This window comes from Plasmodium sp. gorilla clade G2, assembly GCF_900097015.1.
Source record: "Plasmodium sp. gorilla clade G2 genome assembly, chromosome: 8".
NCBI classification, from domain to species: Eukaryota; Apicomplexa; class Aconoidasida; order Haemosporida; family Plasmodiidae; genus Plasmodium; species Plasmodium adleri (nom. inval.).
In genome coordinates, this window is record NC_041700.1 from 607,336 (window position 1) to 625,000 (window position 17,665).

A 17,665-nucleotide genomic window follows, 5' to 3' on the forward strand; every position below is an offset into this window, starting at 1 on the left:
TAACATATAAATGATATACATGTGTTTTTAAATATAAATTTGTTCTGTAATATATATTTTTGTAGGGTTTTTATTTATTTCGTTTTAAATATAATAAAAGTGTAAAAATTGAAGGGTTTTATTTTTTTTTTTTTTTTTGTAATTTTTCATTTTATTATTATTTCTTTTTTTGCTTAATATTAATTTTATTTGAAATGTGTTTTAAGAATTAAACATATAAATATAAAATATATATTATATATATTATATATATATATTATTTTTAGGTTATCGTAAAAAAAAAAAAAAGAATGACCATTTATTAAGTTATAATCTTTTTATTTTATATATGAATATGTATTTTTTTATGCAATTACAATCATTATATTTAGCTTTATAGAAAAAAATGCATATTAGCATTTCCTTGTGAAGATGAAGGTAAGAAAAACTTTCGTTTTAATTATAGGTGGAGGGCCAACAGGTATAACAAGTGGATTGTATTTACAGAAATATAATATACCACATATATTGATAGAAAAAGATAAATGTATAGAAAAAATTCCAAAGGCTCATTATTATAATAATCAAACTATGGAAGCATGGAGAAGCATATATCATTTAGATAAATGTTTTATGAATGAAACCGAGAATTTAGATTTCTGGAAGAGTTTTCAATATTCTTTAAGTCTGCATAAAGATAAAATTATAAGTATATATAATAATTTTATTAATAAATATACATATAAAAATACATATTATGAAGATATTAGTCCATCTAAAGTTACTCATTTGTCTCAGTATAAATTATTAGGTATTTTATATAATTATTATTTCTTTAAAAATAAAAAATCTAATAAAAAACGTGAATTTTTAAAAAATATAAAATTAAAATTTTCAACATATAAGATATTAAGATTGATAAATGAACATAGTCTCATAAAAAATGATGTAGATGATAAAAAAATATATAATATTGATGATAAGATAAAAAAAAAATTGATGATAAATGATAATTCTTCAAAATATGGTTCCTATGATATATCCGAAATGTTAATAGGATATGAATTTGTAGATTTTATAAAAAATGTAAATGATTTAAAAAATCTTGATAATAATTCTTCACTTTCAGAAGAGGAAAAAATCATGTTAGAAAAAGGGTGTGTTGTCCATAATAATATATCCGATGATAATAATAAATATAATGAACATATGAATTTAAATATTGAACCTGATGATATTCCAAAATATATTCAAGATAATTATAAATGTGATGATAATATTTATAATAGTACAAATTATTGTTATCAAAATATGTCCAATTATGTAATAACTAAAATTAGAAATATAGAGACCAATTTAGAAGAGATGATATTAAGTGATTATGTATTTGTTTGTGAAGGTGGGAAAAGTAATATAAAGAATTTTTTAAATATTAATGATGAGAATAAAAAAAATTATATGAAATTTATAAATATACATTTCAGTTCAAAATATTTAAGTACATTAATGATATATAATCCATCAATGTTATATTTCTTATTTAATGAATATATAGGTATATTAGTATGTCATGATTATAATAAAGGAAATGTAGTATTACATATTCCTTATATAACCGAAAGAGAAATGTTACTTTATAGTAACCCTAATAAAATTATACAAATTATTAATAAATTAATAGGTTTTAATTTATATGATATACATATACATAATATATATAAATGGACTATGCATAGTTCTATTGCATCTACATTTATAGATAATCATACAAAACGTATATTTCTATTAGGAGATTCAGCACATAAATTACCACCATCAGGAGGATTTGGATTAAATCTGGGTATAGGAGATGTAGTTAATATTTCTTGGAAAATTATAAGAATTTTTAATTTACAACAAAAGAAAATAAATCACTTTTTTTCTACAAAAGGGATTAATAATTATCAGTCTACTGATATAGAGGATGACTTATTATATAATGATACTACATTATCTAATTCTATTGTTAATTTAATTAATAATGAAATAAAAAAAAAAAAATTTATAATGAATATTTTAATTAATGAGAAGGAACAAGATATGATATATAATTATATACAATCTTATAATATAGAGAGAAAGTTGGTGGCTAATTTTACTATTACTCAAGCTGAAAATAATTATGAGAAAGGAAAAAATATACCATATATTTTAGGGTACAACCAGAATAATATATTAATAGATAGGTTATCAAAGATATATAACAATAAACATACAAAATGTAAGAATAATAATAATAAAACATATTCTAATAGTTATAATAATAACTACATCAATTATAATAATGATATGTCTAGGGGATATAACAAAGTTCAATTTAAGATTTTACAAAATTCTTTACTTTTTCATACTCTTCTTCAAAGTTCCAAGAAAATTATCAACATGTTTAATCAGATCCCATTTATTTTTTCTTATAAAAAAAAAAAAATAAACAATTTAGTAAACACAAGGGAAAATATTTTAGCCTTATTATATCCAGGCGTCGATTTCTGTTATTCTTATATTAATACATTAAATGATATAGAAGAAAATAAAAATGATGAAAAAATTATTAATAACAATTCTTTTAATTGTAATCATATAAATAATCAAAATATGTTACATATAAATAATTATAATAATAAGGAAGAAAAAATACAAAAACAAAACGATCATAATGAAATAAAGATTGTGAGAAAATATTATGATAATATAGAAACTATGGATAATGAATATGATCAAAATAATTTGAAACATAGATGTGAAAATCATATACATATAAATAAATTACAAAATGATAAATTCAATTCACAAAATATCAATAACACAAAAAATGATTTTTTTTTTAAAAATATCAGCACTTCTAGTTATTATAATATTCTAAATAGTTATGATAAAGAACAAAACAAATTATATGATACAAACAAAAAATCATATAACAACAAAATTTTTTCTAGTAATAATAATATGGAATATATTCCTAAATTAAAAGTATGTAAAAATATATATGAATATGAAATACCTAATATAATTGGATCTAAAATACCTCATTTTAATCTCTATACATTAGATAAAAATTATGTATATAAATTATCATCAGTTGATTTACCTATATTGAATAACCCTTCATTATCTATTCTCATCCTTCTTTTTGATGAATTACTTTTATATGAAACAATTAATTTTTTGTTACTTCATAATATACCAAATGACATGTTTTCTTTGTGTCTATGGGACTCAGATGTTTTCCTATATAGAGATAAGACAAGTGGAAACATACAATTAATAAAAGAAGAAACTTATAATAACATGGATAATCAAAATATATCTATGGATCACGTTACAATAAGTGACTACGTTTTTTTTAAAAAGTCGAATGATGAACACGAATCCACTGGAGACATTTCACATGTGAAGCATATAAGTGAGATTGCAAATGGAGTTACAGAAAAAAAAGAAAATAATAATAATAATAATAATGATATTAATAGTCTTAGGGGTAAAAGATCTATCAATTATGTATTTACATCACGTATTATAAAAAATATGTTTTTAAACATTTTAGGGGTTAATTCAAATAATGCGTATGTTATTTTAAGACCCGATAAGCATATTATATCAGCTAATGTTAATAATTTATTTGATGAAATTAAAAAAATAAATAATATATATATATGATAGCACGAAATGCTTACAAATATATATATATATATATAATATAAATTTTTTTTTTTTTTTTGTTTTTTTTTTTTTGATATAATAAAAAAATTAGCTCCAAATTATACAAAAAAAATAAATTAAAATAAAACAATATGAAACAAATTAAAATACAATAAAATGTTATATATTAAGGATATATATCATTCACATAAATATATATATATATATATGTATATAATTTATATGTTATATTAATTTCTAATTATACATTATTTTCCAAGACACTCTTTAAGTCTAATTTAAAGGCACTCATAAGTACCTGATCAAATATATGAGTAGACTTATCATAGGTATTATTATTACATAATAAATTATATGAATTATGTGTACCTGTGGAATTAAAAATAAAGTTTGTATTTTTCTTTAAATTAAAAACCATGTTAATATCTGGGTCCCCATAATAACTTCTAAAATATCCATCCTTATGAAATACATATGGTGTATGATGAACACTCTTTACACGATCTGTGAATTTTCTTATCTAAAAAAGATAAAAATAAAAAAAAAAAAAAAATAATAAAAAAAAAAATAATAATAAATGATAAGGGGGGACAGAAGAGAAATTAACGAAATGAATAAATAGGTAAATTATAGGTTTTTTTTTTTTTTTTTTTGTATGTATAATATATGTATACATAGCATTTTAAGGAAATACAATATTTTTAAATGTATTGGTAAAAATGTATATACTAAAATACTTTTGATAGTATATAATAATATAAACATATAAAATATATATATATATATATATATATATATATTTACTTGATCATCTATAATTTTATTCGTATATTTATGTATCATAAAATGGAAAAAAGGGATATAAGTCCTGTGGCCTGTTTCCCAATAAATATTATTTTGTTGTAAAAAATAAGGCGCTTCATCTGTATCTCCTGATTTTAAAGAATTATCAATCATTTCTTTTATCTCATCTTTTGTGAGATTTTTTACATTTCCTTTCGATAACATTTTTTAAATATATATGATAAATGTATAAATAAATATATGTATTTATGATGATAAGTATTTTAATAGAGATATATATTTTATATATTTCTTCATCAAAAAAAAATATATATATATATATATATATATATATGTAATTATATTTACATAATATTATTATATCATGAGATGTATTAAAAGGGAAATAAATGAATCTTCACGATAATAATTAATATATATATATATATATTTCTGCACTTATTTATATGTTCATTTATACCATCATTCAAATTATAATACATAATATATTTATATATGAATATATATTCCTATAAAAATATATATTATATATATATATTATTTATTTATGTCATCCAATATATTTTATTTTTTTGTTCTATTATAAAAAAAAAAAAAAATATATTCCTTTTTATAAACAAAGGTGTAATATGTCACAAAGGCTTATTTCATATTGCACATAGGCAAAAATAATTAAATAAATAAATAAATAAATAATTAAATAAATAATATATGGTATATATTACATGCCATATTATATATCATAGGTGTGCTATATACTTTCCACTTATTATTTTTTTTTTTTTTTTTTTTTTTTTGTGTTAACAACTTTTCGAAAAATAATTTAAGTAAAAAAAAAAAAAAAAAAAAAAAAAAAAATATTTAGACCATATACAAAGTATTATAAGAAAAAATAAAACAAATAATATTTTTTTTTTTTTAATATTCTTTTTTTTGGCTTCTTTCTTTAAATCATATTTTTAAGAACAAAAGCTAAATGTAACAATTTTTTTGTCTTGAATTTTTTTTTTTTTTTTTTTTTTTTTTTTTTTATAATCTAAACTAGATGTATGAATATAAAAAAAAAAAAATATATATATAAAATAAAATAATAAATATTTTAATAATTACAACCATATTTAAAATACAAGAGTGTGTATATTTGAATGTAATATATTTTTAATATATATGTTTTATTTTTATATATAAAAAAAAAAAAAAAAAAAAAATATACATATATATATATATATTTGGTTATCCTCCTTTATAAATAATACTAGAAATATTTTGTTTTATATTTCTAAATCTTTAATATATCACTATATATATATATATATATATTTTATTTTGGTTTCATATTTGGAATATTTTTCTAGAAGCTTACAAAATGGTTGAGAAGAAAATAGACGATGCCCCATTTCTTTCCAAAATGGAGAACTTTGAAATATCTGATAAGAAAGGGAAGGGTTCTAAAAAAGATGTGAAAAATGAATATAAAAGTTTAAATAATGAATTTCATTTTGATGAAGAGAAAGGTGAGAATGATGAAGAAGATAAAGATAAAGATATGAATGAAGGAGATGTAAATAAAAATAATAATAAAAAAGAAAATAATAATATACGTATGATTCAAATTGATAGAAAAAATTTAAAAAAAATGTTTAGTAGTCAATTTTTTACACAAACATTGACAGATGATTCAAGTAGTAATTCTGTGTCTGAATTAAAAGTAATTAAGAAATATGCATGTGTAGAATTTTTTAAAATGTTATTTCTTGTCTCATTATTTTTTGTAACTTCATATTATTCATTCATTTATATTTATAATAATTTTATTGGAACAAATCATATATGTGGATCTTTGGATATGTATAATTATAAGTATGAAGAGTCGGTCAAATTTATATCAAGTATTAGTAATAATAAATACTACATATTTACAGGTAATAAAAAAAAAAAAAAAAAAAAATATATATATATATATATATATATATTATTAATTTTTTGTATCCTTATTTATATGTTCTTCTCTTTGGGGTTACCAACCTTCAAATCAAAAAAAAATATTTTTTTTTTTTTTTTTTAGGCAAATTTCCATTTGACGTTATAACATATAAACTAAGAAAAGAAGCTCTAAAAAATAGTATGAATGAAGAAATAAAAAAATATAACGAATCCAATGCAAATAATATATATGATAATATTTCAAATTTAGATGATCATCAAATTCAAATAATATCCTTTAATAAATACAATAATAAAATGAAATGTGAGAAAAATATTTTTGATTTATATAAGCCCTTTTATCTAAAAACTACAGATGCACCTATAAAAAATATGGATTATATTTATAATGAGGTCAATTATAATTCTATAAGTAACCCATATAATATAGCAGAAAAAAAGGTAATCATAAAATTATACCACATATATATATATATGTGTATGTATACATATATATGTATATATATATTTATTTATATAATTAGCAATTATTTATTTGTATCTCTTCATTTTACAGCTATTCTCTGAAGTATCCACATTCATGAAAACGAATGAAAAAAAAAATAAAATCTGTTTTATTACTTCTTATCTAAAATCCTTAAAAGATGAAGATACGTCAAATTTTAATAATGCCATAGTCGAAAATAACAATAATAATAGTAGTATAAATAATTATGGTAGTAATCCATCTGATGAGAAAAATCAACAACCTGAAGAAAATAATAACAGAGAAAACTATTTACAAAATAATAATAATGAAAAGAAATATTTTAAAAATACTAATTCAATAGGAGATAATGACAACAAAAAGGCTTATCAAGAAAGTAAAGTTTTGAATTTTAATTATAGTAATAATATGGTTCCAGAAAAAAAAAAAATTATCTTTCTTTATGATCAAAGCGGTTAGAGACAACAAAGACAAAATGAAAGAAAATATATAAATAATATTTTGAACATAAAAATAATTATATATTAAAAAATTACACGAAATATTTATATAATATAATATAAATAAATATATATATATATATATATATTTATTTATTTTTTTCTCCCATTTTTATAGACAAAAACTTTGTTGATCTGGTCATAGCCATTTATAGCATGCAGTATGGAAATACTTATAACAATTTGAAGGATTACTGGGAAGAGATAAGAAAGAAATTTAAGGTTATTCATGCTGAGGAAATATACTTATTTGAATGGTAAAACAAAAAATAAGAAATAACATATATATAAACACACACACATATATATATATATGTATCTATTATTTTGTCCATTTATTATACTACAACAAGTTAATTTATTATTCATTCTTTTTTAACTTATTATAGGTACTGCTTAGGAATAAATTTCAATTTAATAGAAAACAATAATCAATACAAGTTAAAATGTGTTGATCTTTTAAAATAATTTAAAAAAAAAAAAAAAAAAAAAGCATAAAAAAAGGGAAATAAAATTAAATAAAAATAAATAAAAATAAATAAAATATATATAAGTAAATATACACATAAATATAATAATAATAATAAATAAATAAAAAAAAAAAAAAAAAAAACTATAAGGGGAATAGGAAAAAAATAAAGAAATGATATTTAAAATTTTGGCTTTTATCTGTTTGATGGCTTGGCCCATTCCACCTACAAAAATAAAAATAAATAAATATACATTATTAACAAAAAAAAAATTATAATAATATATACATATATACATATATATATATATATATATATATATATATGTATGATATTTCCATTTTTATATTACGCTTAAGAGTAAATTTTCAAATCCGTGACGATTCAATTTTTCTATGGCCCTTTTTGCTTCTTCCCTCTTGGAGTAAGTAATAAAAGCAAAACCTTTTGAATTTTGAGTTTCCCTAAAATAATAAAAATAACAAAAAAAAAAATTATTTTTTTAACATTCATATTATTAAAAGTGATTCAAAATATGAGTAAAATGAAATAAATAAAAAGACAACCACAAATATAATATATATATATATATGTATATTTTTATTTATTTATTTATTTTTTACTTATGCTTGGCCAAGAACATACGAACGATGTTTCCCACTTTTCCGAATAAGTTAGATAACTCATTTTCCTGTATTTCAAAAAAAAAAAAAAAAAAAAAAAAAAAAAAAACATTTTTATATGATGCAACATATATATATATATATATAACAATATATTTATTAAAACATACACATTTTGATAATACATATATATATATATATATATATTTTTTTTTTATTTTTATTTTTTTTTATTACATTAACGTCTTCACTCAAGTTCGTTACACGAACAGTGCATTCTTTATTTTGAGTATCCTATAAAAAAAAAAAAAAATAATTATTAAAAAAATAATTAGAACATTTAAAACATCATTTTTTATATACATTAAAAAAATAATAATCAAATGAATTTTTTTTTTTTTTTTAATATTACATGTGGGCGGTAGTATAATCCTTCTCTCCTTCCAGCTGCTTTGCTTGGATCTTCAGCCTTAACATCCTATTAAAAAAAAAACAAATATATACATAATATAATATTAAGATATTTTTAAAAAAAATTATATATTTTTATATTTAATCTTAATGTTACCTCTGTTTCTTCATCTTTCAATATCTTAAATCTATTTTTAAGATCTTTGGCTGTTTTATTTGTTTGTTCTGCAAATAAATAATCGTATTCTGTATCTTTTAAAAAATCTAATGGATTGTTTTTAGGAACTTCAATATTAACTACATCTGTTGGTTCAACAGTAACTGAGCTATGCTATAATTTAAAAAAAAAAAAAATAAAATAAAATAAAATAAATCATATAAAAACAACATAAAATATTATATCCCTAGAACGATCAAAATGTGAACACCATAATATATATAAATGATAAATATGAAACCTTGAAATGTATGTACAAATATTTTATTTTATTTTTATTTTATTTTATTTTATTTTTTTTTTTCTTACTATATCAATGTTAAAATTTTTTAGGTTAAGTCTATTATTTATTTCTTTGTTTAATTTTTTTTTAATTACAACTTCTTGAATTTTTTTGGTAACCTAAAAAAAGAGATAATCAATAAGTTTTAAGATAATTGAAATAAATAAATAAGACATACATAAATTTATAAGGTTTTATTTTTTGTCCACGAAAAATATAACACATATATATATATATATATATTTATTTATTTATATGTTTGTATGATTATTTTTGTTTTCTTTTTTTTTCAATTCATATAATTATCATTACTTTAACAGTCTGTTTTTTTAAATTTTCTGAATATTTTGTAACAACTTTTATTCCGTTCTCATAGTTTGTAAAATAAGATAATTTTTTATTCGCTTCTAAATCATCATCCGCATCTATATCTTCCCATTTTTTTTCTAAAAAATAGGGGAAAAGAAAAAAACAAAAAAAGAAATTAAAATAATAATAACAAGGAAATGAATAATTATATATAGTAATATGATATTCACATAAAGATATACATATGTGTAATTATATATATATATATTTATATATTTATATAATATCCTTTTTTCCCTTGTCATTTTATTCTTTTTTATAATATTACTAATTTCATTATCATTTATGGATTCATCATCATCTACATCAATATCTGCCCATTTTTTCTCTATACAAAAAAAAAAAAAAAAAAAAAAAAAAAAATACAATATAATATAATTATTATTAGGAACATATATTATATATATATATTTATTTATTCATTCAATAATTTCTTTTATGCTATACTATTAATGTTGAAAAATATTAATATTTTATTATTTAATTTGTTTTACCTGTTTGTATCATCTTTGTAAAAGGTTTTAAAATAATTTATTATGTAATATATATATATATATTTATACTCTTTCTTTTTATATAAAATTTTTAAATGATTGTTACTTTTTTCCCGTTTTCTTAATATTTTATTTATTTTATAATTATATAAGAATATTATAATCTAATATTTTTCTTCTTAACTCATTAATTTTATTTTATAATTTCATTTTTAAGAATAACTATAAAATTGTAAATCTTCTCTTTATATTTTTTTTTATAAACGATGTTTATTTTTTTTTCATTATAATAAGTATATAGCATATGAATATTAAACTATTAATTTTTTTTAATAATAAATAAGATCCTTATAATTTTATTAATAAATATATATATATATAATATATATATATGTATACTATAATAAAAATGTAATTGTCAAAAAAAAAAAAATATATATATATATATATATATATATATAGTATTATAATAAATATATTATATAATATATTATATATATGTGATATAATATATATATATATAACATTTTTATATTTTCTTATTTTCATACTTTTGAATTTTTATATTCTTATATTTTATTAATAAATAATATGTTACTTAAAAAAAAAAAAAAAATTAACAACTGTTGTATATTTTATTTTATAAAAATATGTAAGAAAATAATTGGCTTTTCATTTTAAACAAAAAAAATAAAAAAATAAAAAAAAAAATAAATATAAAAATAAATGAATAAATATGAATGAATAGATAATATGTCCATATGACAATTATAAATGATCTAATTTAAATTTGCATTTTTCCTTTCTTCAAATAAGGAAAAATAAAAATGAAATATATATATATATATATACATATATATTTATATATATATATATATTTACATATTTTATATATTTATCTCATTTTGTGTTGATATTTTATTGACACATCAAAATTTGTTGATAGGACGCAGACAAAATATTTGTAAATCCTACGAATAAATATAAAAAAAAGAAGGAAATTTAATATATATATATAAAAATATATTAATTATTTGACATATATACACACATATATATGTATACATATATATATATATATATATTTTTTATATTACCTGAAAAAAGGATATCATTGGGAAGAAAAAAAAATAGAAAGTGAGATAATTTATAAAAAGGTTTTAATGGAAATATTAGAAACAAAATAGATAAATATAAAAAGAATTTTTTTATATTATTTGGATAGTTTGCATATTTATATAGAATATAAAAAAAGATTGAAAATTTTATTACAGTTGTAATATCACCCATATAATAATATTGAAATAATTGTTTGATACGTTCTGATAAATTATTACTCATTAAAGGATAATCTACTTCTAATCTTAATAATAATTTTTTTTTATCTATATGTTTTATTTGATTAATTTCTTTTTTAATTTTTTCTAAATTAATATTATTATTTTTTAATGTCTTTTCAAATTCTTTATCGAAAGCTTTATATGATTCAAGGATATCATCATTTTTTAAAATATATTTTTTATTTTCTAATATTTGAGACAATTTTTTGTATTCATTTAATAATGTTAAATAACCATAATAAGTTAATTTATTTTTTAAATATGTTATACGCTTATTACTTTTTATATATTCATTATTATTTAAAGATGATGAGAATAAATCATTCTTTTTGTTTGTATTTATATCATCATCTTTTTGAAGAAATAAATGTGGTAATATAGTTATTAATCGTAAATTTAGAATTTTTATTTGTTTATCCTTAATTATATTTTGTATTGTCATATTATTTTCTAATTTTTTATTATCATATAATATTTCTTGTAATGTTAATGGTATACCATAAATATCTTCTATCTTCTTCTTTATATTTTTAATACTATCCTTTTCTTCCATATTTAAAAGAAAATTCTTACAAAATATATTTGACTTATCATAATAATTTATCATTATATTACATTTATTTTCTTTTACTTTATTGTTAGATATATGTTTATTTTGTTTTATAGATACATTATTTGTTATTGAACTGAATATATGTCTTTTATTTATTGGTTGCTTCTTATTATTATGTAATCTAATGCCCTTACAAATATTTATCAAAAAAAAAACATAAAAAAAAATTATACATTTAGAAATATTTACTTTATTTATCATCTTATATATAAGGCCTATTGTGTTCTTCTTTTATATATGCTTATATATTATTTTATTTTATATTAAAAAGAGGAAAGCTTAAATGCCTTATTTTTATTCCTAATAAAAAATTATTAAATAAATAAATATAAATATATAAATATATATATATATATATATATATATATATATATATATATATATATTTACGTGTGTATATTTTATTTATATTTCTATCCTCCTTCCTTATATTTTCTTATTTTTTCAATGCATTAAGACCCTTTCAATATGTTAAGAGTTCCTTGTCATATTGTAATAACTATATGGGGAACATAAAATATAAATATATAAATAAATATATAAATAAATAAATATATAATATATTTATAATATATTTATTGTCATATACCAACTGGGTCATTAATTATTATATTTATGATTTATAATAAATTATCACACTTCAATATCTTATCTCATGAAATTCTCATATTTTTTTTCTTTTTTAACTATATTAAAAGAAATTCTCATAAACTATAGAGAAAAAAAAAAAAAAAAAAAAAAAAAAAAAAAAGGCATATTTATATATATTCACATTAATATGTGATTAAATAAAATGGTAATATTATAAAAAATATATAACATAACAATGGATGGAAAAAAAAAATATAATATTGTAATTTTTGATGGAAAATATTTATTAAATATAAAAAAATAATGAGTGTACTAATATATATATATAATAATATTTTCACTTTTAGGAAATATAGTTCCTATTTGTTCTTTTATATATATGTATTCATTTTATAGTAGTAAGAGAAAATTACATATTAATAGTTCATTTTTATAATTATTCATTTAAACTTAAAATAATGTTTATTTTTTTTATTTTAAAGACAAATTTTTGTTGTTATGAAAAAATAAAATAAAATAAAATAAAATAAAATAAAATATACCACAAAAAAAAACAAAAAAATATAAAACATCAAAAATAAAAATAAAAAAAAAAAATAAAAAAATGAACTATGAAATAAATATATACATTTACATAAAAAATATACACATATATATATATATATATATATATATATATATATATTTTTATTTTTATTTATTCATTCATTTTATGTTCATTGTTGTATTAGATTATCGTTAAGATGTTCTTGCATATCATTTAGAATATCATTTTTTAATTTCACAAGAATTTTATATTCTTCAAAAAGTGAATTAAGATTAGAGATTGTTAAAGAATCTATACTTTTTTCATGTTCATATTGGAATTTATATGTTTCTATTTTATTAATTATATTATTACAGAATTTTTTTTCATTAGATAATTTTATCAAATCATTTAATTTTCCCGCAGCTTCTTGTAATTTTTTATTACTCTCTTTAACTTCATTTAAATATGATTTTTCAGCATTAGCTACTTTTTCTTTATATTCATCATCAGATATATTTAAAAAGGTTGTTTTACCAAGCTCTTTAATAAATTCTATACCACTACAAAATTGAGTAAATGAATATGCTTCTTCTGAAATAAAACGACTAGGATGACGGAAATTTTGAATATAAATAATATTTGAAATAATTTCGGGTGGATTTGTTTTGATAATTACATAAATAAGAAGTGGAAGAACTTCATCAGCACAAGGTAACAATTCATCATCATCATCGTCATCAATTTCATCATCAATGTCATCATCTATTTCATTATTACCATCACCATCAAAAAGCTTATGTTCATTATCATAATTATTTTGTTCATTATCATAATTATTTTGTTCATTATCATAATTATTTTGTTCATTATCATAATTATTTTGTTCATTATCATAATTATCCTTTTCATCATCATTCTCCGTTATAGTTTGCAAGGAATTACTTTTATAATTATTATGCAAAGTATCTTCTCTATTATTCAATCCACTTTTCAAATAATCAACGTCTTCCTCAGATTCTTTAAAAGTACCTTGCTGTTCATATTTATGGGAATTTTTTACACATTCTTCCATCTTATTAGACATCTCATAATTCTGATTATCACTTTGATCATTTTGATTATTCTCTCCACTTTTTTTCTTAATATTATCTTTCTCTTCTAATATATCCTCGTCATTTATAACAAACACATTATTGCATTTATTATTATTTTTATTTTCATTTTTTTTTTCATTTTCATTTTTTTTTTTATTTTCATTTTTTTTTTCATTTTCATTTTTATTTTCTCTCTTTTTTTTTTTTTTCTTCCTTTTTATATTCCTTTTGGCAGCATAAAGCACCGATGTAACTATACGACAACAATTTAATATCATAATTAATTTATCATTAGGTGCTTTCATTTTTTGTATTCTCAAAAGTTCTTGCTGTGCAATTTTTAAACGTTCGAAATTAATTTCTTCAATTATTTCTAAATGCTTTAATTCTATCCACTGCAAACAATTAATCTTTGTATATATTTTTTCATCATCATCCTTATCATTAGGATCCATACGATATAAATAAAAATATAATTTCTGCATAATAAATTTCTCATATCCTTCTACTATCATATTTATTTGATATTTATTTAAAGATTTATATATTTCTGACCTTAATAATATCGGTTGTGTTTCATTTATAAAATGATGAATATTATTTGCAGCCTTTTCTCTGCTTAAATTATTAGGGAAATTTAAAATAAAATTTTTTACCTTTTCAACTACTTCTTTACAAGATTCATGTTTTAAACTTTCTAAAAAGTTATTATATAATGTGTTTGGTTTTTTCTTATTCCCAGAATTTGTTGATTCAGATATATTATCATTCATACCATTATCCTTTGTCATTTCATAGGAGGAGTCCATTTTGCCTTCTATATCATTAGTAAAAGATAAATCCTTTTTTAAAATATTATAACTATTATTAACCATATTATTATCATTCAAATGGGTTTCATCATTTTTATTATTCTTTTGATTAATATCATTTTTTTCATATTTATTCGATTCCATTTCTTTGCTTTTTTTTTCCTTACTACCTGCAGTAATGTCATCACTTGATTTATCTTTTATAAAAAAGGTTCTTCTATACTTTTCATCATCATCATCATAACATTTTCTTTTTAAGCTATACATATCTGCATAATGTTTTTCATTTTCTTGTTTCTTATATGAATCCAAAATTTTATCTTTATCATTATTATTTATATTATTATTATTTTGATTATCCTTTTTCGCGTTCTTTTTATTTTCTCCATTTTTTTCGATATCTTCTGTTTTTTTTGTATCATCTCTTTTAATAAAAGATATAAAAATTTCTTTAAACTTACGACTCTTCTGTTGAATGATAGACATATTTCTTGTTGCTTCTTCGTCAGTAAGATATATTATATTTTCTTTCATATGTACAAAATTATTTTTAGTATTCTCACTTACTTGTTGCAGGTTATTTTTTTTTTCATTCTTATTGGAAATACCACTTTTTTCATTCTTATTGGAAATACCACTTTTTTCATCCTCATCATTTTTAATGTGTCTCACAGGATTTTCATTTGATACATTTTTAGTATATCCCACAGGATTGTCATTTGATACATTTTTAGTATATCCCACAGTATTTTCATCTGATACATTTTTAGTATATCCAACAGTCTTGTCATTCTCTACATTGTTTTTATTTTTTTCGTTTCCTTCCCTTCCAGATTTATCATTTGATGAATTAAATTTTTCATCATACATACGTGAAATATTTTTACCTTTATTATATAATTTTTCTATAAAACTTTCATTATTCGTATTAGTATTTTTTTTCTTTTCTTCTTCATCTTTTTCTTTATTTTCCATTTTGATCTCATTTATTTTATTATCTTTCAACAATTTATTCAAGTAATCATTTAATTTTTTTTCATTTTCATTTTCTTCATTTTTTAAATCATTATTTTCATCTAATGAGCCATTTTTTTTCTCCCCTTCAAATAATATGTTCATCATTCCATTATTTGAAACTTTCCTTTTACTATTATCTGTTGGTAATTGTTTTATAATATTTTCTAAACTTTTTTTTTTTGGACAATCTTCTATAACGTTATTTTGGAATGTATCATCTTTGAATGAAGATTCCAAACATTCTTTGGTATTATTAAATTCATCATTATTATTCTCTTGAGTATTATTCAAATAATTTGAATGTTCATTACTTTGTGTTAATGTAACTGTATTTTTTTTCTTATCTTCACCATGACATTGAATTTTATTAATGCTGTCACTGTCATTTTGTTTATTACGTTCATTTTTTTTTTTATCATCGCAACTTTTATTATTTATATTATTATCACTATGGATTAATATATCCATATTATTCTCTTCTAAATTTGTTTCACTATCTTGTCTTAATAAATTGCCTTTTTTTTTTTTTTTTTTTTTTTCTTTCAACATGTCTTTTGATAAACTAGATTCATCTTTAGAAATATTTAATAAATCCTTTTTATCACTTTTTATTTTTTTATTCATACAATTATCATGATATATAGTATTTTCCATCATAATAGTCTCATCATCCATATCATCATTTTTTATACATTTCTTATTTAGATATTCTTTTATTTCATTAAAAAATTTCCTTTCATCATTTTCAGTAATTGATTCAAGAATTTCTTCATCATCTGATGATGTACATAATTCGGATGATGAAGGTATGAGATTTTTTTCTTCTTTTGATATTTTTTCGCTAGCTACCTTTTTACCTCTATGCTCTAAATTATTACTGTGAGCATTATTTTTTCCGGTTAATACGTCGTTTTTCTTATCATGCATGTGATCTGATATATTGTTTAAGGAATGATTGAGACTATCACTATTACAGGATGTTTTATTTTTTTTGACAACATTTTTTTTGTTTTTTTGATTTACACATATATATTCACTTTGATGTTCAGACTGTCCATATGTTCCATCCTGTCCATATTGTGCTTCTCCTTTTGATTTTATTTTTTTTTCTATAACTTTATTACTATTACTATTATTATTATTATTATTATTATTATTATTACTATTATTATTACTATTATTATTATTATTATTATCTTGTTTTATTGAATGATTTAATGTATCCATTGAACTTCCTACAGAGCTATTGCTACTCTGAACACTTTTTTTGGAAGAAACACTTTTGGCTTTCCTCGAATGTGTAATTTTTTCTTTACTGCATGAAGGATTATTGGAACTGTGTCGTTCCCCCTCTTTAGTAATATTACTATTACTATTATTATTATTATT

General features: G+C 18.7%; 6 protein-coding genes across 6 annotated transcripts in view; 2 read left to right on the forward strand and 4 right to left on the reverse strand.

The window, feature by feature from the left end:
• Window positions 1-411: 411 nt before the first annotated feature.
• Window positions 412-3,675, forward strand: PADL01_0814500 (FAD-dependent monooxygenase, putative; the record flags this gene model as incomplete). Its single annotated transcript, XM_028681486.1, has 1 exon — window positions 412-3,675. The coding sequence occupies one exon, from the start codon at window positions 412-414 to the stop codon at window positions 3,673-3,675; it is 3,264 nt and encodes a 1,087-aa protein (XP_028537859.1).
• A 244-nt stretch (window positions 3,676-3,919) lies between these two features.
• PADL01_0814600 (conserved Plasmodium protein, unknown function) lies at window positions 3,920-4,686 on the reverse strand (the record flags this gene model as incomplete). Its single annotated transcript, XM_028681487.1, has 2 exons — window positions 3,920-4,198; window positions 4,483-4,686. 2 exons carry the CDS (start codon window positions 4,684-4,686, stop codon window positions 3,920-3,922), a joined length of 483 nt encoding a protein of 160 aa, XP_028537860.1.
• Window positions 4,687-5,848: 1,162 nt separating this feature from the next.
• On the forward strand, window positions 5,849-7,881 carry PADL01_0814700 (conserved Plasmodium protein, unknown function; the record flags this gene model as incomplete). The annotated part of the gene is made up of 5 exons (XM_028681488.1): window positions 5,849-6,404; window positions 6,548-6,867; window positions 6,983-7,367; window positions 7,532-7,670; window positions 7,803-7,881. 5 exons carry the CDS (start codon window positions 5,849-5,851, stop codon window positions 7,879-7,881), a joined length of 1,479 nt encoding a protein of 492 aa, XP_028537861.1.
• A 197-nt stretch (window positions 7,882-8,078) lies between these two features.
• On the reverse strand, window positions 8,079-10,293 carry PADL01_0814800 (eukaryotic translation initiation factor, putative; the record flags this gene model as incomplete). Its single annotated transcript, XM_028681489.1, has 10 exons — window positions 8,079-8,108; window positions 8,236-8,347; window positions 8,507-8,574; window positions 8,744-8,800; window positions 8,919-8,984; window positions 9,075-9,248; window positions 9,444-9,536; window positions 9,730-9,863; window positions 10,055-10,114; window positions 10,281-10,293. 10 exons carry the CDS (start codon window positions 10,291-10,293, stop codon window positions 8,079-8,081), a joined length of 807 nt encoding a protein of 268 aa, XP_028537862.1.
• Window positions 10,294-11,198: 905 nt separating this feature from the next.
• On the reverse strand, window positions 11,199-12,434 carry PADL01_0814900 (ubiquitin; the record flags this gene model as incomplete). Its single annotated transcript, XM_028681490.1, has 2 exons — window positions 11,199-11,251; window positions 11,378-12,434. The coding sequence occupies 2 exons, from the start codon at window positions 12,432-12,434 to the stop codon at window positions 11,199-11,201; spliced, it is 1,110 nt and encodes a 369-aa protein (XP_028537863.1).
• Window positions 12,435-13,540: 1,106 nt separating this feature from the next.
• PADL01_0815000 (vacuolar protein sorting-associated protein 9, putative) overlaps window positions 13,541-17,665 on the reverse strand; it is a gene marked incomplete at both ends in the record, with an annotated part of 5,436 nt that continues 1,311 nt past the window's right edge. Inside the window, one exon of the mRNA XM_028681491.1 lies at window positions 13,541-17,665. This exon is cut by the window's right edge and continues 1,311 nt beyond it. Coding sequence (XP_028537864.1) covers window positions 13,541-17,665 — 4,125 coding nt within the window.